The sequence below is a fragment of the Phaenicophaeus curvirostris genome, chromosome 38, assembly GCF_032191515.1.
Source record: "Phaenicophaeus curvirostris isolate KB17595 chromosome 38, BPBGC_Pcur_1.0, whole genome shotgun sequence".
NCBI lineage: Eukaryota > Metazoa > Chordata > Aves > Cuculiformes > Cuculidae > Phaenicophaeus > Phaenicophaeus curvirostris.
Window position 1 is genome coordinate 346,168 of NC_091429.1, and position 21,216 is coordinate 367,383.

At 46.3% G+C, this 21,216-nt stretch overlaps 1 protein-coding gene across 4 annotated transcripts in view; it reads right to left on the bottom strand.

The window, feature by feature from the left end:
- SCN8A (sodium voltage-gated channel alpha subunit 8) overlaps nt 1–21,216 on the bottom strand; it is a 54,059-nt gene that overhangs the window by 14,663 nt on the left and 18,180 nt on the right. Inside the window, exons 4-20 of one of the 4 annotated variants that reach the window (XM_069879525.1) lie at nt 20,339–20,427; nt 20,015–20,143; nt 17,799–17,890; nt 15,024–15,245; nt 14,042–14,105; nt 13,232–13,373; nt 12,390–12,596; nt 11,545–11,832; nt 10,797–11,156; nt 8,900–9,035; nt 6,774–7,012; nt 6,256–6,429; nt 5,439–5,795; nt 3,980–4,450; nt 3,057–3,174; nt 2,243–2,397; nt 1,331–1,504 (exon numbers count right to left, since the gene is read on the bottom strand). In XM_069879525.1, the coding sequence (XP_069735626.1) occupies nt 1,331–1,504; nt 2,243–2,397; nt 3,057–3,174; nt 3,980–4,450; nt 5,439–5,795; nt 6,256–6,429; nt 6,774–7,012; nt 8,900–9,035; nt 10,797–11,156; nt 11,545–11,832; nt 12,390–12,596; nt 13,232–13,373; nt 14,042–14,105; nt 15,024–15,245; nt 17,799–17,890; nt 20,015–20,143; nt 20,339–20,427 (3,417 nt within the window). Of the gene's footprint in view, nt 1–1,330; nt 1,505–2,242; nt 2,398–3,056; nt 3,175–3,979; nt 4,451–5,438; nt 5,796–6,255; nt 6,430–6,773; nt 7,013–8,899; nt 9,036–10,796; nt 11,157–11,544; nt 11,833–12,389; nt 12,597–13,231; nt 13,374–14,041; nt 14,106–15,023; nt 15,246–17,798; nt 17,891–18,027; nt 18,120–20,014; nt 20,144–20,338; nt 20,428–21,216 lie in introns of all 4 variants that reach the window. The other 3 variants (XM_069879526.1, XM_069879527.1, XM_069879528.1) reach the window with 3 other exon arrangements.

The following is a 21,216-nucleotide window of genomic DNA, read 5'->3' on the forward strand; positions in this document are numbered from 1 at the left end:
TGGGCTGGATGGAGCCAGACCCTGAGTCCCTTCTGCCCCTGGATTCCAAGCCGAGCTGCTCCACCTGCTCAGCAATATTTCCAGAGTGATAATCACACTGAACAGCATCTTGGCATCACTGAATCAAAGCATTCCACATGGGAAGCTTTGAAAGATATAGATCCATTGGAGTGAGTCCAGAGGAGGCCACAGACGATCCGAGGGCTGGAGAACCTCCTGTATGAGGACAGGCTGAGAGAGTTGGGGTTGTTCAGCCTGGAGAAGAGAAGGCTCCAGAGAAACCTTAGAGCAGCTTCCAGCACTGAAAGGGGCTCCAGGAAAGCTGGGGAGGGGTTCTTGATCAGGGAGTGCAGGGAGAGGATGAGGGGGAATGTTTTTGAATCACAAGAGGGGAGATTGAGATGAGATCTTGGGGAGAAATGTTTAGCTGTGAGGGTGGGGAGGCCCTGGCCCAGGCTGCCCAGAGCAGGGGTGGCTGCCCCATCCCTGGAGGGGTTCAAGGCCAGGTTGGATGGGGCTTGGAGCCCCTGATCCTGTGGGAGGTGTCAGTGCCCATGGCAGGGGTGGAACTGGATGGGCTTTAAGTTCCCTTCCAACTCAAATCATTCTGTAAATCTATGATCTCACGCTATGCTCCACAGAGGAATTCCAGGGCAATCATACCCTGAACTGTCCAGACTGACCATTTCCCTTATTTGTGCTGCAATATCCTCTCACCGAGCTCTCTTTGCTGTTTGATCTGATCCTGCTTTTTCTCTTCTGAGCTTTAGATCTTTTTAGCAGGAGGAGGATGAAGTCGAACTTCATTTTGCATAAGAAGCTTTCAAAAGAATTAAACTTCCGCCAGTGCCTGCGCCCAGTGCTCAGAACAACGAACCTTGTTAGGTGGGAGGAGGGGAAGCCTTTGCCTGCCTCATCATCCCCTCACGGTTAATAACGCAAGCAAACGTTTACAGAAAGAGGATGTCACCGAGGAATACCACATCTGCCCAAGTTCTCCCACTGTTAACACCTCCCAGGAGCTCAGCATGCAGGCAGGCTGCTCAGAAACTGTATTTTCAGCGAAGCAGAAGAGCCAAGGGCTGGAAACCCCTTATTGTGTCTCTGCAGGCTCTTTAGGACCTGCAGGGCAGAAATTCCACAGTTGCATGGGAAACACCAGCTCAAAGGGCTCAAGGGTTTCATCCTGCGTTTGGAACCTTACAGGCATCTGGGACTGAATCCTCATTAAATACATGATTCAGTTAGGACACTTGTCAGGAGAAAACACAGCCCCATCGTGGCTCTAACATTTTTGCCCAAGCAGAAAAAAGGAGGAGAGGATACATACAGCCACAATGAGGAAATCCAGCCAGCACCAAGCGTTAGTGAAGAACTTGACGAATCCATAAGCACACCACTTTAGCAACATCTCCAGGATGAAAATGTAAGTGAAGACCTTGTCCGCGTACTCCAGGATGGTCCGTATGGTTTTTCGCTGTTCTATGTAAATATCCTCAAAAGCCTGGGAAATAAGCAGGAACTTGTGTTATTATATCAGATTTATTCCATGGTTCAATGTTGTTACCCACAAGCTTATTCAAAGGACACCGATATGAGCAGAGAATTACATTTTTTAAACAGCGCGCCTTATCTGCTCTGGTAGTTGCAATGCCAAGGGAAAAAACACCCCAAAAAAAGGGAAAGTCATCCTTCCCCTGTGCTCAGCGCTGTGGAGGCCGCACCTCAAATCCTGGGTTCAGTTTGTGCCCCTCACTCCAAGAAGGACACTGAGGGGCTGGAGCGTGTCGGGAGAAGGGAACGGAGTTGGGGAAGGGGCTGGAGAACAGGGGTTGTGGGAGAGAATGAGGGACCTGTAATGCATGAAAGCAAATGCACACAGTGGCTATTTGAGTTGGTGGAATACCAGGAGGTCAAGAAGCTCTGCAAACACAGAAAAGCAAATAAAGATAATAAATAATGTGAAAATGGAACATAGATACAGGCTTTGTCCAAAATCCTGGCATTTCTAGTCAAGCTGTGATCAGAATGCAGAATTGCAGGCATTCAGTCTTCATTCTTAACTTAAACTAAACAAAAATAATTAGAAAGGGCTTTTGTACAGCACCCGCCGCAACGGAACTGTGCTGTTTTCCAGGTAAGAATCATCATAACTTGCTTTTCCACCCAATTTACAGCATTCCCAGCCAGATGTTCCTACCTCAACCCCACTGGGCTGCACAGATTCCTGTATTTTACTCACCAGAGCCCCACTGCTCAGGAGGATCATAAAGATGATGAAAGTCTCAAACCAATTATGCTCCACAATCAGAAAACAAGTCTTCCTCAAGGTCCACCAAGACTTCCCCAGGCCTTCTTCAATATTGACCTGACAACATTTACAGCGCTGCATACAACCTGTGATGGGGAGAGTGCACAAAGCAAGATGAGCCTCAACTCTGTTAGGGACCATAGATCTATGTTAAATCTTAGCTAAGAACATAAAACTGTCATCATCTCAAAGCAAATATTAAATACGCTGAGTTTTAGTTGAAATTCTTGAATCCTTGAGGATTCGATGATTGCTTTCGCCACTTCTGCACCCAAGCACCTGAATTAACATCAATTTGGGGACAGACTGAACTCATTCTATTTGGTGAGGTATCCATGCACTCGACAAGAAAAGGAATGGAAAACTTGCGGATAAAATGACCTTGAACCACTTAGAACATCTTTGCCATGGGAATACCTGTAACAGAGCAGTTGCTGAAAGACATTGAGGCCAGGGATGGGAAGAAAAAACTGACCACAAGCCAGATTCTTCTCCCTCTAAGTACTCAAGACATCAGTTGTACAAAAGATCAACTTGCCCAACCTATAGGTCATCTACAGCCTTGAGAGGGCAACTGCATCCCTGAGGCTTCCACTTTGCAAGTGATGCAGGGTCCAAGAAGGGTCTCAAAATAAGCTGAAAGCCAGCCCAGATCCAGACTGAGATCTAACTTTAAGGGAAGTTTGCAGTGGAGAGGTCCCCAAAACAACCTGGAGGTTTCTTTCCACACTTATAGTCAGCTTACCTTCCGTGAAGCACGCATCTGGGTCCAGATACTCCTCTGGTGCCTCCACAGGGACTTCTTCCACTTCAGGCTTTATATCAATGGTGCTACCTTCAGAGGAGCTGGTATCATCGAGTTTCTTGAACACAAAATAAAAGCCCATCCAGTCTATAATTAGTTCCCAACAAATATTGAGTACATGATGACTCAGCATGGGCAGGGACACCTCCCCCTGGATCAGGGGCTCCAAGCCCCATCCAGCCTGGCCTTGGACACCTCCAGGGATGGGGCAGCCACCCCTGCTCTGGGCAGCCTGGGCCAGGGCCTCCCCACCCTCATCATGAAGAAATTCTTCCTAATGTCTAGTCTAAATCTTCCCCCTTCCAATTTAAAGCCATTTCCCCTCATCCTATTACTCCATGACCTTGGAAAAAGTCCCTCCCCAGCTTTCCTGGAGCCGCTTTCTGTGCTGGAAGCTGCTCTAAGGTCTCCCCGCAGTCTTCTCCTCTCTAGGCTGAATAACCCCAACTCTCTCAGCCTGCCCTCGTAGCAGAGGTGCTCCAGCCCTCAGGTCATCTCTGTGGCCTCCTCTGGACCCCTTCCAACAGTTCTATATCCTTATGATGTTGGAGATTCCAGAATCGGACACGGGACCCCAGGTAAGGTCTCATGAGAGTGGAGTAGAGAAGAAACCCCTCCCTCACGCTGCTGGCCACGCTGCTTCTGATGCAGCCTGGAATATGGATGGCCGCCTATATATAAATATATATATATATATATAAGTACTTGCGGCTCTCCATCAACCAAGACAATCCTGTCTCGAAGGCATCTGAATACGAACAGAAGTTTGTGCTGGGAACTGTCTAGTTCTCCCTCCCAAGACGCTTCCAGGCACTCCCACCAGGGCTAAATGACTAGAACGAAGTTTTAGTGTTTCATCCTACCTCTTTGCTGCCATCGGGGTCTGTGTCGCTGCTGAAATCTTCTGTGTTGAGGTTTTCAAAATCTGATTCCCCTACAGCAATAGGCACCCGGACAGTGAGGTTGGGGTTATTGATGAAGGACATGTGATCCTCATCGATGATGTACTTCTCCACACTGCTCCCAATCCCACTCGTCGTGCCGTTGCCGTTCTTCTGGTAATCAATGTCTCGGTTGATATCGGCCCCTGTATGGTTAGCGATACAGTTCACCTTCTTGTCATACAATTCATCCAAGGGTTTGACCTCATCTGCCTCTCTCTGCTTGAAATGAGCCTGCATGAACTCCCGCACTTTGGCCTTGGTCCAGGCAATGCCCTTCTTGATGCGAATAACAGAAATCTGCAGGTTGTTCATCTCTCCATCATCATCTGTTGCTGCCAAGTTGTCTGCGCTGAAGGAGCTCAGCAGCAAGGCTAAGAACAGGTTCAGCACCTGAAAGAGAGGAGGCCACGCTTGGCAGAGCTGACACACAAGGGCTTTATCTCCCCAGCCAAGTCCTGCTGATGTTAACAGGGGCTGCAGAGCTGATGCGGAGAACCAGCTTTGTGGCCCACAGACTTATTGAGGACTCGAGGAACAAGACGTTGACACTGCAACGTGTTCCATGAATGGGGGAGCCCTGTGCAGCACAACTCTGCTGGTGTCGGTGGGATCTGGTGCAGGTACTGGTTTAGTCTCATCTCCGTCTCAAAGGGAACGGGCCAAATCAAAGCATTTTGAGTGATGGCTCCTAGCTCTGCTTCCTCACTTGCATCTAGTGATAGTCCCCAAGACTTATTGTGTCAAAATCCCTTGGTGAGACAAGTCCTCTCAGCGAGGGCTCACAACGCTACTTCTAAGATATGCAACTGTTTACACTGCTTCATTCTTGCTTACATATTCCTCCATAGGCTTTTCTTCATAAAATTTAGGACCAGAAGGAAACATCATGATCCAGTCTAGCCTCCCACACAACAGGCCGTGCAACTCCACCAGCTGACTCTTCACACAACTCCACCTCATGACTAAGCTAGTGGGCAGATGAGAAGAAACTTCCGACCCAATTTGAACACTTCAGGTACCCTGTGTACCAAATTATTTCCTCTCCAGGCTTTTGGAAAGACAGGTTTTGCTTCTTTTAAGCTTCTTTTACCCCCTAAGGCAAGGGATGGGTCTGTTGCCCTCGACTGAGGGTTTTGTACCTCCAGCTTTTGTTTGCAAAGTGCTCAGATACTTTATTTGTAGCAACCATTTAAGGTCCTTATCAAGCAAAGCACATCCTTAATATTGTGCTATCAAAGTCAACAGGACTGTTCATATGTCAAAGGCCATGAAGGACCCCAAGAGACTCAAAAAACATTACTCCCTAACCCTGCGGTCTCCCCAGTGCCTACCCCACCCCAAGGCAACCAATAAAGACCATCAGTAACCATTTACTGACCACTAAATTTCCGATGACCATGACCATCATGAAGACAATCAAGCACATGGCCTGTCCTGCTACTTCCATACAATCCCACATGGTCTCAATCCATTCCCCACACAACACACGGAAGACAATAAGGAAGGAGTGGAAGAAATCGTGCATGTGCCAGCGGGGTAGCTCACACTCCGAATTGATCTTGCAGACACACTCCTTGTAGCTTTTGCCGAAGAGCTGCATGCCCACCACAGCAAAGATGAACACGATGATGGCTAGCACCAAGGTCAAGTTCCCCAGAGCACCCACTGAGTTACCGATGATTTTTATCAGCATGTTCAGAGTGGGCCAGGACTTGGCCAGTTTGAAGACTCTCAGCTACAAACAAACAAAACAAAAAACAGAAAAATGACAATTTAATTTCATCTCAAGCAAAGAGGAACATCAGGCAGAGCTTTCTAAATGGCAGCTATCTTGTATTTTGCATAAACATCAGCCCATGCTCCAGTGGGAGGAAGGACTGCTCAACTTCCCTTCGACTCTGGCCTCCTGTATTTTGTACTTCATTATCCCCCCAACAGTGATCTCCTTTTACAAAGGAAAAGTACGGAGCTTCTATCTTGCTTACGATACTGTAACATACAACCTGCCACATCCGAGCACATGAAATGAAGGCCATTCTTACGTGGTCCATCCCTATTCGTGTTGGGCACCATACACCAAGGTATCTCCCAAGCCATCCTTCACCACCTCCACTCCTCAAGTTTAGCCTCTACTCCTGTAAAAAGCTTTCTAGTGGCTCCAGTAACATTCAAAAAAGGACCAGAATATGGAATACCAATCGGAAAGATCGCAGCACAGAAAGTCCTTCCACGTCTGCTAGACTCAGTTCCATCAAACTGAGAGAGACAATAAATCCATCAAAGATGTTCCAGCCTTCTTGGAAATAATAGTAGGGATCCATGGCAATGAGCTTGAGGAACATTTCTGCTGTGAAAATGCCGGTGAAAACCTGGAGTGGTGAGGAGAGAGACAGACAAAGAACAGACAAAGTTTCACTTCAGTTCATTTTCTGATCTTCAGGTTAAACATCGAACAACGCAACCTGTCACACCAGCTCAAACGTGCAGTCTGTGTGATGCCACCTCCTTGTCCACAAGAGTCTCTGCTCCCCTGACGTGGCATGAGGATCGCTGTGATTCTAAGACCTCTGAGCGGCTGCAGACTACAGTGAGGACAAGCTCATGCCACTCAGTGTCCTCTAGAGCTGGGACTAGCCCTTCTTCTTGCTAAAGTCTAGATTAAGAAGCAACATATCCCAGCAGATCTGTAAAGAATAATTTCCAACAGTCTTACCAGATTTCCTACGGAGAGCACATGTTCAAACTCTGGGGTCATGGGATGGTGCTCCATGGCCATGAACAATGTGTTCAGCACAATACAGATGGTGATGGCCAAGTCAACAAAAGGATCCATGACGATTAAGTTCACTATCTCCTTCAGCTTGATCCAGTATGGGTGGCATTCCCAGATCAAGAACGTGTTGGCAAATTTGTACCAGCAAGGTGGACACTTCCTCTGAGACTCTTCCAGCTCTAGTTACAAAACAAAACAGCAAGAGGGTTCAGTCTTCACCTCTGAGGCTGCTGGATCCATCTGATGCTCAGCATGGCTAAAATACTGATTTTGCCTGTACTGGACCTCTCTTGTGTCTCCCTACTTCTACAACAACTCAATATTCTCGGGCCAAAGACACATTTTGCAGTATACATAGATGACACTCAAACCAAAAGAACCTCAGGACGGTTGGCAAGAGCTTCAGACAAAGAGTTCCTAAGCCATGAATCTTGTGACCATGGGCAATCGTGCAGAAGGCCACGAGAGAAGAGCCAAGCCCAGTCTTGGTACTGAGCTTCACCAACTTCTTGGCACCTACGCAATAGCTACAGCCCATCTGCACGGGGTTACAACGAAGCACGGTTCTAAAACAGCATCCTGTGGGTCCTCTGATTTGATCCCAATTATTTGAAACAAGGGGATCCACTTAACTCAGAACCGATCAAGGTAAAATGGTTTGAATGCAAGTTACGGATTCTGAACTGCCTTCAGTGCCAGCTTTTAAATAACTGAAATGAATTCTGTGCCGAATGCAGGCACGGTCTAAAAGAGGAAATCTATGACATAATCCTGCACAGGATTTTTGACAGGAATAACCCAATTAAGACAAACCACCTCCATTTACAGAAGTTAAGCGTGACACTGCATCCACTTCTTTAAACTGGCCTCTTTCAAGTGCTTAGGGGAAAAAACGAAGCCAGGAGTTCCCCCTCTCTCTGTTCTTTGACTTTTCAATGGTTCCATTCAGGCTGCACAGCTGTTCATGGCCAAGTTTTATTTTTTATGGGTAGGAAAAGGACCAGGGCGCTCTCCTTCTCATTGGTTCCCTGGTTGCTTAGTGTTTAGTTGCCTTGGAATTTCTAAAGTTAAAAAAGAGGAGCGTAGCCCTGGAGCCTGTGGGCGTTTGCGCAGGAGGGAGGCAGCAGCAGAACCTTGCTCTGTTTCTAAGTATATTTAGTTTTCATACAATTTTATTGCAGGAGACAGCAGGAATTTGAGATCATCGGCCTCACATGGCTGCTGTTCATAAATTCCTGCTGGCTCCTGCATAACGTAGTCGGAAATCTCATCCCCGTGTGCTGTCCATTTGAGAATTTCCCTCATGCAGAAGTCCCTCTCTCTTTTGACAGCTCTCACATTTCAGCTCCTCATGTAGCTCAAACCTTTTTCTCCTGCGGGCTGTAAGGAAGGGAGAGTTTCTCCAGTTCTTGGGAGATGGCAGAAGACAGAACACCTCTATCAGACGTTGTCTTACTCCTGTAATCTCCACACCGCATATTCATTAGCGTAAAATCACAACTCTTTGTTGCATCGACATAATTCAGATGCAAAACCAAGTACAAGAAAGTCTAATAAATACTTCTGTATCGATAATGACTCAAAAGATGCAGGTTTAGGCAAAATTAATGCAGGAATCTGTACTACCTGAAAGCAGCGACAGCTAAATGCTGGGTGTCTGAAGGACACACACGTTCCCTCCTGGGAACCTGAGGCTCAAAACTGATCTCTGCAGCACTTGCCCCAGCAGACAGGGCCTGACCTGAGCCTGCATTCCCAGCTGTCACTCTTCTCCCCTGAGCCACCATGAAGCCATCTCATGTAGTTTAACATGACCGTGCAGCACCCTCTTGGACAGACTGAGCAGACACACGTGTCCATTCCTGTATTTTGTGACCAGCCACCCCTCCGGCCATGCGGAGGGACAGCCAGCACAGCCCCAGCACAAGGAACCCAGGGCAGATGTGAGGCATGACCCTCTAACTGCCAAGCGGATGGGTCCTCTGTGTTCCTACAACAAACCACAAGAGGGCAATCGATACCTACGGACTGAAAATCCCCCCAGCAAACCTTCAAACCATACCTACCCTCAACAAGGGTATTTGTCAACCCGGTCATCACACTGTTGGTTCGATCCTTTCTTCCATAGGACGCGTTCACCTGATCCATCGAGACCAAGAGAGACCCACCAGGCTTCTTTCTAATTTCGATTTCAGTAGTACCCTGCAAAAATCCATATAATGATTAACAGAAACTCTTTGTCTTCCCAGTATTTTACATACTCTCAGCCTAGAAACACGGCACGTACACCCAAAAGAGAGAAACATCTTTGGTCCTGCTATCCTCCTCCATTTCCTACATTATGCAAGTGGTCAAACCAAGGCTCAAGCCCTCATTCCTGCCAGCACCAGTGCTCTGGAGCCTTAGACAAATTAAGGACTATATTTTAAAGAACATTTCTAATGAAGACTGCTGGAGCACAAAATAATTTACACTCTGTATCAATACCAAGGAGTTCAGGCAGCAGTAACTCTTCTAACCAGGCCACTTTACAATGGTCAGAGTGTGAACGTGCCCCAGCCTCATTGGAGCCACCCAAACCGATCAAGTTTATGAACTCAGCACTTAACAATATCAACATCAATTTCAATATCCGTATCGGAAAATTAGGATACAAGAAGCTCAGCCACATCCCTGTCTGGGAACTAACAGAGACTGGATCTCTCCCACTCTGAAGCTGATTTTCTAACACAACAGGGACATGAAACCGCACCTCGGTTTCATCCTTGTGGAGCAGCACCTCATTCCCCTCGACTCAAAGAGCTTGCACTGCTAAAGGTACCTTGCAGTTTCCCTTCTAAGACAGCTCTGGAGATGCCAGTCTCTGTCAGGCACAGACAATCTCTTGTACTAAGAGATAACTGTCTTTTTTTCCTCATCACGGGGCTGTCTGCTCGTGAACCGAGGTCTCTGTGCAGCCCATGCAGGTCTCCCCCCACGACAGCTAAGGAATTGCTTGTTGCATGTTGAACTCTACAGGCAGAGTCAGCAAAATCACTGCTAGGTAATCCCTTCTCTTTTACACATGCATCATGCAGATTGCTTCTCCTACCGCATTCATGCTGTGTTAGAAAGGAATTAAATACTGAAGCAAAACACTGTATTCACATGCTAACCAGGGAAGGAAAAAAAAACAGGTAGTAACTGATGCTTTAACATAACCAGTTAAGGTCAAAATAGCTTGGAATTTATAGGCACGGCAACCAGACTTGTCAGAAACAACTGATTCAGGGATCTCTCAGATGATGTTTTTTCAATCCTATCCAGATTATTTTACACCCTCCGAACTAATATTCCTTTTGTTGTTGTTGTTGTTTCTCTCTGCATTCTTAAGCGTTCTTGAAGTTACTCGGGACCAATTCAATTAACTGATTACAAAAAGCCACAGGCATGGCAAATTCAAACATTAAAATTACTTAGTTTTAAAAATCATTGTTTTCCTAACAGCCTCCTTTGCAAAAATGAGCAAGGGGGGAAAGACTGCTTGTATTTCCCTTTAAATCCCCAAATATTTGATCTTATTGTGGAGAATACTTGCAACAGACTTGGGTTGGTTTCCCCATTCCTTTGTTTTAAATAACAGCCCCTTGCAAATCGTCCTGACGTGCATCAGGGGTTCCTAATAATCTTAGTCCTTTAATTAAGGACTCAATTCCAAGCCTTTTTTTCCCCGGGAAGCCAGGGGGAGAAGGAGCTGCGTCGTTAAGTTCAAGAAGGAAAGAAAGGGGAAGTTAAAGCACGAGGTGTTAAATGTGATACAGACTTCATCGTCTGTGCTCAGAGCGAGTGACTCTCATTCCGCCAGGGTCTCTGGTTCACTCGGAGGGCGGCATTCAGGAGAGGAGAGGGCAGACTGGCACACCTACGCTACCCGCTCATCGACTTCCTTACACTGTCATTGGCAGCTGCCTTATCTATTTTCACCTCAGGCAGAAGGCGTCCCCCCGGCATGCTGGAAGGAGGGCCACCGATGAGGGACACCACGCCGTTACAATCCACCGTGCTGTTCCTCTTCACGTTGCGGCGCAGGTTGGGGAAGATCCGAGAGGACCGGCTGCCTTGGCTGTAACCGCTGTAGCCGCTGTAGCTGCTCCTTCGATCGCGACCGCGGATGGGGATGAACAGGGAGTCTCTCCTGCCTTCACTTTCCTCCACCGTGCTGTGCTCGTCATCAGCAAACTCATTCTCTGAACCTGGGTCACGAAATCGCCCTTTGTAGCTGAAGATGCTGCTCTTGCTATTGTGTCGGGAGAGAAAAGGGGAGCCGGGGATACTGAGGAGAGACTAGGAGGGAGAAAAGAAAGAATGACAACAGTGTGAGGAGTAAGAAAAGAAAACACTGCAGTGCTGTCAAGTGCTACTAAAGTGGTTTTGCTCCCTCTCCTGATCTACCCAAACAATCACCACTCAGCCTTCAGCTGCACTTAAAGAGTTGTTCACTCTTGGCTGGCTGAGCTGCGTCGGTGAAGAGTTATCTGGTTAGATTCACTGCTCTCAGGAACAATTTATGCCGGGCTAAGGGCATGCAAGGGCTGTGCCCTAAGTGCCCTCCTGCTCTGCTACAAGTTTAAGATGGTGAGCAGATGCCTTTGACAAGCTAATCAGGATCTAAACTAGAATATTATCTTGACTATAAGCAAGCATAAATATTAATGAAGGAAAATAAGACTACCTGGTTCATGATAGAAAACTTCCTTCCTAGCCTGTTATCTGGTAGCCTGAATGCTTTCCTCCTCAAGCCATCCTCAGATTCAGACTTGAACACCTTTTCACTGTCACACTTCTCCTCTCCTTCTGACAGTTCTTTGTCCTTTCGTTTCTTCCTCCTGTTTCGACGCTCCTTGGCGCTCTTGGAACTGAGTTTAGAAATCTCCGAAGAGCTCCGAGACATCCTCCCCCCACCATCATCCTCCACAGCATCTTCAGAGACCGTCCCTGCCGAAGTGACCATAGCAGCAGCCTGAGGGTGAAGGCAAGAGGATGGACAAATAAATCAGCTCTTACCATAATTAATACTCCATTTTCTGCTTTAAGAAAGGGCAGGGCTTAATTCACGTAAGCACAAGTCCTTGGAACAGGATTGAGATGTGTATTCTTTCTCTTAGAAAAAACCTGCAGCCAGGACTTGTAAACATTTTTAGTCTACTTTTGCAGGTATTAATATCTCTCTCAGCCCCTCAGCTTTGTGTACAGGCATTTCATAAAGGATCAACAAATATGTACTTGCTGTCTTGCAAAGATATTCCCGAACTTATCTAGAAATTCTGGGAGCATTTCGTAGAATCACAGGATCCTGGAACAGGCTGGTTGGAAGGGACCCCAAAGCCCATTCAGCCCCACCCCTGCCATGGGTAGGGACACCTCCCACTGCATCAGGGGCTCCAAGCCCCATCCAGCCTGGCCTTGAACCCCTCCAGGGATGGGGCAGCCACCATTGCTCTGGGCAACCTGGGCCAGGGCCTCACCATTCTAGCAGGAAACAATTTTTTGCCACCTAATGCTTCCAGACACACTCACCTGTGCTTCTTCCTGCTGCTTTTTCAATTGTTCTAACATGGCTTTAAATTCGGCCTCTTTCTGCTCTGCCTCCTCCAGCGTGGCCTGGTTCTGCTCTTCATAAGCCATTGCCACCACAGCCAGGATGAGATTAACCAGGTAGAACGATCCCACAAAGATCACCAAGACAAAGAAGATCATGTAGGTTTTTCCTGCCGCTCGTAAGGTCTGGAAGAAGAGGAGCATGGTAGGGGGAAGAGAAAAGTAAAGGAGAAAGTAGTTTCAGAGGGACACCCGATACAGGAACTGATCCCAAATTTCTTAACCTGAAAGCTTCTAAGAAAGTACAGCGGTGCCAAATATTTAACATCTCAGCACTTCCACTGCAAAGCACTAAGACACCTCACATTAAACACAAAAGGTGACATCCCTCTTCTTCAATGAAGGAAACACCCAGAGGATGCAAACTGAAGAGGATTCAGAAGCACAGTGTGAAACTCAATGCTAAGACTCCTTTAAAACAAAACAAAAGAGAACAAAAGCCATTTCAGCAAGGTCCACAAACCATCCTTGGGTTACAAGGAAACATGCTGCCCTCCAAAGCGCCTGAGCACCTTCCATGAGCAGAGCTGAACCACACACAGTTTTCTGTGGTGGAGGATCTATCACCCCTTCTGGACTTGTGAGTACAACACCCACTTAGAGGCGATGTCCCCTTCCTCCTCCACACACAACATCTCATTGTGCATCCTGACTTGTAGTTACTCTTCCAGACAGGAGGAATAAAGTAAAGCTTGGCACGTTTTCCTTTCCTGTACTACCCCCAAATTCCCATCTAACACCAAAGCAAAGTGTTTACTTACTAATTGATACAAGTTTTCCCAAAAGTCCTGAGTCATAAGGCGAAATAAAGCCAGAAAAGCCCAGCTGAAAGTGTCAAAGCTTGTGTAACCATAGTTGGGGTTCCGTCCTGCTTTCATGCACGTATAGCCCTCCGGACATTGGCTGCGGAGAAGATGACAATGCTGTTTCAGGGCATCAAGGTGGAACTGGATGATCTTTAAGGTTCCTTCCAATCCAAACTATTCTATGATTCTATCATCATCCGTGCTTACGGAGAGTTTCACAACTCTCGTAACAAACAGCATGCAATTTGCTTTCTGTGTCGAGTCAGGATGGCAGACGAGGCGACTGACAGGATTTCAGAAAAGCTCAGTTATCTTTGTCCTATGGAAACACGATGTGGTAACATGAGGCTTTTCACCCAATGAGAGCCAAAAGGACCAGCTTTTGCCGTAAAGGTCTTCAGAGCTGAAGGACTTGGGGAAAACCCAACTAGAGACAACAGCACATGGACAATTTCCATCTCTGAACATCCATCCCCTGCTCCTCTGGTGATTCCTATCACCGGATTCAGAGGGAAACGCTGCCACTCGTGATCATCCCCAGCCTTATCTGCCTCCTGAGATGACGTGCAGAACACCAGCTTACATCGTATTAGTCAAATAGACAGTAACAATAGATTAATAATTTGATTAAGAAATCTAAAACCTTTTACATATGAAATAACACCAGGACCAACAAAGGAAGCAGCATAAAATATCCCAAAGGTTCTGCCATCATTAGCCAACATCAGTGGTAATTAGAGTCTCTTAATAAAGCTTAACACTCACCCTGCATCTGAGCTGTTGCCACAGAGCAAAGGATCAGGGGCACCAGGAATTGTGTAAAAATTGGCTGAAGAAAATGAAAAAGAAAAGATAACATGCACATACATACGGAGTTAGAGGATTTAGACCACAAAACCCTTCCCTGACGAGCCCTCTAGATCCCCCCCGATAAATTTATCAGTAAAGTAGCTCAGCTTTCAATAACATTAACCCCGTGAACTGAGGTTAAACACCTTTCTGGGTTCCAGGACAGCATCTGATCTAAAACTGGCTGCCTGCACAGCAGAGAAGCTCGAAGTGAGAAGGGAGGAAGAAATCAAGTTACAAAAACCTGGAGGCTGGTTCCTTGCTCATCCACAGCATCATTTACAGCTGGGAAATCCTGCCAGCATGGAAGGATGCTGCAAGGCTCAAACAGGAACCAACAACTCCATGAGCATTTGCAGAAGAACTTAGCAAAACCAAATGAGGGACCTGATGTCCAAGCCCTGGCAGAGGCTGCCCAGGGAAGCGGTGGAGTCCCCATCACTAGAGGGGTTCAAAATTCATGTAGATGTGGTACCTGGGGACATGGGTTAGTACGCATGGTGGGTTTGGGCTGATGGTTGGACTGGATGAGCTCAGAGGGCTTTTCCAATCTTAATGATTCCGTGATTCTATGATATTCAGCCCAGGGGTTTAAATGGGCAGAGCTACTTCCCATTTACCATATTTAAACAGCTTTTAATTGGAAACAAAATGGAAAATACCAACATTTTAGACAAAATATTCAGATAAAAGAGCACAGCCCAGACTTTCTAGAGAACGAACCCAACCAGAAACACCTCAACAAGGCCAGGTTTCTAAAAACTGAAAAATACCCGAGGAAGGGGGGGTTTACTGCACAAAGCTGGACCCCCGCATTACCAGCCACGTCAGAAATCCTGGTTAGAAGAATTAAGTCAATTAAGAAGGTTTTAGGGAGTATCACTGCAGAAATACCTACACATATTGTTGGTGTATTCCTCCCAGTCAAAGCCCCTGGAGCCGTTATCCAGGAAAGTCTCGTTCACATTAATTGGCCAGATCACACACTTGTTCCTTAAATTGCCCATAAAGAGCTGCAACCCGATCAGAGCAAAGACACTGAGACAAAACACTGTCAAGATCATTACATCTGACAGCTTCTTCACAGACTGAATTAGGGCACCCACAATGGTCTTCAAGCCTGCAGAGAGGAAAAGAAGACTAGAAATCAGTCCTGTAGAACGAAAAGACATTGAAAATACAAATACATGCGTCACCTTCCAAAAGATTGCTGCCAGAAAGTGGCTGGGTTCCTGGGAACCACCACTCGCACTCTGTTTTTATCACACAGTGCAATAAAGGTGATGAATGAGCAGAGCTCAGCGGTTTCGATAGTTAGAACAACCCAAAATACCAGCGTTTGACCCTGAGAATACCTGAGCCTTGCAGCAGAGGATGCAAAGCGCGCTCAGGAGTCGCTACTGTGAAAGCAGGGGTTGTCCAAACAGAGATGTTCATTTAAGAGACAAACCTCTCCATGGACACATTCCGTTGTGTTTAAGCCTGGCTTATTGGCACAAACTACAACAACTTACAAAGATCAAATAACTTCCAAACTGTCTACATCTTAATGTCTTACTGCTTAACTAAACGGTTTCAGCTCTTCCCCTTCCCTTGTAGGAGCTGAATCTTTCATTTAGACCATGGGTTTTGTTACGAGTAGGGCAAGATTTCATCTGGAGTGCTGGCCCGTTGGGTTTTACCAAGGCCGTCAGGATCATTAATAGGCAAAGCTCAATAATAAAAGCAAGCTCAGGCGTAAGCCTGGATTTCCAAACCAGTCTGGTCCATATGAAGAACCATGCATGAACTTGGAGGAGAGAGCAGCACTAATGCTGCTCTAAAAGAGCGAGATGCAGAAACAACACAATATTAGGACCCTTCAATCAGCGTTTCTGATGTGATCTTGCATTTCTAAAGGAGAAGGAAGGAGGTGGAAGGGAGGAAGGAGGGAAAAAAGAAAAGAACGCAGATCCTGCTGAATTCAGGGCTGCTCAGACCCAAGGCTCTAGCTGAGGCCACAGGGGCATTCGGCAAGAAACCTTTGCTGGGGTGATCCCACCCCGGAGCCCGACACGATCAACCATGGTTTTGACACGTACAGTTGCAGGCAAACAGGAATCCTCGCAGCTGGGTGTAGCAAATCACCCCTTTAATCAAACGCATGGCTGCAAGGGACTAAGAAAGGCTGAGATTCCATCACCCCCTCCTTGCTTTCATTTGGAATTATTTTGCCTTTTGTGTCCAATATTCCACTCTGCACACAATTTAAATACACAACTAAAAGGCAAGTAGAAAAAGAGCAGAGACTCAAGAAAAATCAACAACCATGGGTGCAGAAATCAGCCAAAAAAGGCATTTTACATGATTAAAGCATATTACTAAAATTAAAAACAAGTGCTCTTGAAGGGAGGGAAATGCCCCATCCCTGGAAACGTTCAAGGCCAGGTTGGATGGGCCTTGGGCAGACTGGTCTAGTGGGAGGTGTCCCTGCCCATGGCAGGGGGTTGGAACCGAATGATCTTTAAGGTCATTTCCAAACCAAACCATTCCATGCTCCGACCCCGTGAAAACCAGGGCACGGAGCCTTCCAACATGACCTCTCAGTTTTCATCGGCTGTTGTCGACTACGCAGTTGAACAACTTCATTAGATTTGAGTAGTATGGAGAGAATGATCCAAAACGGAACTGTTCTGCTCCTTTCCATCAGAAGACAAGGCATGCTGTCGGTAAGCAGCTCATTAAAGTTGCATCATCTTCACTTTGCAACGATCATGAATGCAAATCACATACGGAACTTATCGTAACATCGATGCTTTTCTTGGAGCAAGGCAGTTGATACTCGCAGCAGGCTGATGGAACCACAACTGGACTTCAGGTCCACCTAGCACGCTGCTAACAGCAATAACCAAATCTCTTTTGTTCTTTTTATGTGCACTGCCAAACATCAAGGAAGGCTAAGGAAGAAGGTTATGCTAGCAAACTCTTATTCAGTGCAAGTAAAGCATATGCCTCTAGAGAACATCATGCACAACAGCCATGTACGTCTGATGGGGTTAGCAGTCTGGAAAGGGGACAAAAGTGACGAGCCCCTACAATTCCATAGTCTCTTTGCTGGCAAAGGTCTCTGCAAGTGTAGCCTGAGAAAGCAAAAGCACCCTTATCTGTTCATGCTGGTAACACAAAAAAATAGAAGAGAGTTGGGATTGTTCAGCTTGGAAAAGAGAAGACTCCAAGGAGACCTTATTGCAGCCTTTCAATACTTACAGGGGCTCTCAAGGCCAGGCAGGGTGGGCCTTGGGCAGCTTGATCTAGTGGGAGGTGACCCTGCCCAGGGCAGGGGGGTTGGAACTAGATGATCTTTAAGGTCCCTTCCAACTCAAACTATTCTAGGATTATAAGAAAGACGGGGAAAAACTTTTTACCAGGGCCTGTAGCAATAGGAAAAGTGGGGGTGGTTTTAAACTAACAGAGGAGAGGTTTAGATTAGGTATTAGGAAAAAATTTTTTACACTAAGAGTGGTGAAACACTAACCCAGAAGCCTTAATTTCAGACTTCTCTGTTTATACAGACTGCAAAGCCCATCAAAAACACCCCAATGCCATTTCTGAGGAATAAAGCGATGCAGGACCAGGGGGAAATACTGAAGAGAGATGCACGCAAGCCCAGCCTTTAATGCTTAATGGTTCTCACCTGGAATAACAGAGATAGTTTTCAAAGCTCGGAGAACTCTGAAAGTTCTCAATGCTGAGACATTCCCCAGGTCCACAAACTCTGTGACATATCTGCAATGAGGGAGGTCACACACAAAAAACACAATGACAATACACACACCAAAAGAAAACAACCACTACAGACAAAGCAATACATCACTCACAGGGGCCTGTACCCAACAGCTAACACCAACCGGAGGCCGCCTTACCTGGAATTACAGAAATAGTTTTCAAAGCTCTCAGAACCCTGAAAGTGCGCAGAGCTGAAACATTGCCTAGGTTTACAAACTCTGTTATATACCTGCAGAATTAAACCAGAGTTAATGGCACCGTTGGGGTCACCTTCCTTCGCACACAGCTGCCTGTAGGAAACAGTTTGTGATTTAAAATGGTTGCGAATTGACATTGAAAAGAGAGCGAGGGTCTGTCTACACTGCAAGCGGCTCACCCAGGAGCAGGGCTGGATTCCTGCGCTCTCATCTACATGGACGTGAACATCTAATGCTCTCTCTACAGAAAGTGGTAACAGTAAAACTGTCCAATATGTGAGGACTCTTGGGGACGTCTCCTCAGTTCAGTGGTTTTGGGTCTATTAGCTCCGTTTCATATTTTTAATCAAGCGTGATCATCTTTTGCTTTGATTAGCGCCCTCCGTTTGAATCCTTTATGCCTCACTACCTGTTTGTGAGCCCCAGCGAGGTACGGTTATCCCTGTTTTACAAGGGGATAAACCTGAACTACACAGAGAAGAGGCTTCACGCAAGGTTCACAGAGGGATATTTTACCCCAACCTAGAATCTTTCTGTTGTGCCATCTGGGCAGAAAAAGAAAAGAAATGCACAATATTCAAGATTCTTCCTGGTGCTGAAAGGCCACCACAAGTGATTAATAAAATTTAGACCCTCCTAGCAAGGTCTAAATAGCACACAGGCTCGCTTGACCCAAAAATAACCCCTTGGATTTGGGGTCTACAGGCAAGTTCAGAGGAAATAAGGAGGTTACAGAGTTAGATCAGCTAGAGATTCAGCACATCTATGCAAGACCAATGCATCGGGCCTTCAAAAGCTGGCATGCTTGTTAATTTATCAAGAGTTTAATTTACCAAGAATTCCAACTATCAAGAATTTCAATTATCAAGTATTTAATTCATCAAGAATTTAATTTATGGGCTTGTTAATTTATCAAAAATCAAAGGAAAGAAGCAATTCACAGGTTTAATCACAGCTGGGAGCCTCACCCACACACGTGTGTTTACGTCATGCACAGCAGATCCCCATCTATTCTGAAGTAAAACTACAGTGCGGATTGAGTCACCCGTTATTTTGCCTTTTGTGTACAACGTCCAACTCCCCATTTAAATTAAATACACAACTAAAAGGCAAGTAGAAAAAGAGCAGAAACTCAAGAAAATCAACAACTTTGGGTGCAGAATCCAGCCAAAAAAAAAGGGGGTTTACACGATTAAAGCACATAACTATAATTAAATTCAAGTGCTTTGAACCCTTGAAAACTACGGCCCTAAACAACAGGACTCCTTGGTTTTCATTGGCCAATGTTGACTCCGGGAGCCCAACCATGCACACGTACAGTATTCCAAGAAGAAATGGAAAAGGGAAAAAGAAATCTCTTCCACTGGCAAATCAAGCCTGCCAGGGAGCAGCGCCTGGGTTCCCCCAGAGCCCGAGCCACTGTCAATGCAGGCTTGGACAGAAAAAACAGAACCCTAGCGCACCTCTCCTGGTTCAACTGGGAATCCCAACATCCCCATGAGCTCCCCAGTGTCAGATCAACGTATGCTGATCCGGCACAAGAGAAAGGGCTGAGGAAGGACAACCAAGTGTCTCCTTTTCTGACACCGCACCCTCCTCGGCAGCGGGTTAGGAACGGGCCAACCGCAGCCACATCCCAGGAGATGTCAGCGTGCAAGGCCAAGGAGGGCAGGAGTTGCAGAGACTGGAATTGGCAGAGGTTTGGCTCCAGGTCCTGCGCTGAACAGGACACGCTGCCACTCTGGCACAGGAGCAATCAAAACGGCTGGGCACTGTTACAAAGCCTGATATTAATAAAGGTAATCTTTGGGGGATTCGCTTCCGTTTTCCTTCATTTCTTTTTTCCTTACACATCCAACCCCTTCCTAAGGTCTCGTCCCCTCCCGAATGCCACAAATACCTGCAAGAATCTGAAAACACAACTTACGCCATCATGATCACGCTGAAATCCAGCCAGTTCCATGGATCCCGTAGGAAAGTAAAGCCGTCTATACAGAAACCCCTTGCAATGATTTTCACAAGTGATTCAAACGTATAAATACCGGTGAACGTGTACCTGTTACGGAGAAGAAAAAGCACTGAGAAGCTTGTAGAAAAGCCATTATAGTCGTGAAAAATGACGAAGCACAAACACTTTTTGTCTAAACAAAGTGGAAACAAAAGACAAGTTGGAGTCATGCTCATGGAAAAGATTTCTCGATAGAAGAAAACAACATTCTGTGAGATTGGTAAAAATAAAAGCTTTACTTACTCCACATTCTTCGACCATTCGGGTGGGTTACTAAAAGTCATGAATACACAGTTGGTCAAAATAGTGCACATAATGATCATGCTAAATACTGTAGAGCAAAGTCAAGGATCAAAGGGACACTGACGTGGCTCTTTACATCACCTTACAGCTCCCTAAAATCACTGCACTACAACAAAATCCAACTACAATTGCCAGACCGTTCTCTGGAGACGACAGAGAAGAGCCAAGACGCTTCTAGCAGCCATGGGAAATAAGAGCAGGGTGACTACAGAGAAATAGTATTTTTACATCACCATTCCATTTATTTTCTATTTTCTTAGCAGTCTTAGCAGTTCAAAAAAACCACATGCCTGGATGAAAACATCTCCCCAGACAATTCCATCTATTCAGTTAACATCAAAACACATCGTCTGCTAATATATCCAACAGGAAAGCAGCACTGCAATCCATGGACATCGAGGACTAAGCTTGGAGAAAGGCTTACGGATCTTTCCAAACATCAACACTCCCTCTGAGTGTTCAAGATCTCCCGTGTCCCATTTGCACCTGGAAGGCGTTGGACTCCCTGATTCAAATCCAAGATCAGACCCAAAGCTGTTTGACTTCCCAAACTGTTTCAAGCCGAATCAAATGATCGTAGACCAAGGCCCAAGATCCACTGCCAGCATCTCGGTCTCAACCTGACAGATCTGCATCTCTCAGCTGCATCCCAGAGCAACCAGAGGGGAGGAAAGGCCACGAGAAATAGCACACGAGCCAAGGAAAACGTTCCCAGCCTCCCATCTCAAGCTGAGTTGTGACCATTAAAGGATGGAAAAGCTTTTTCTTCATAGGAGATGCAGGAAGTCAGGCTGCAGAAGCCTCTAAAACAACAAATG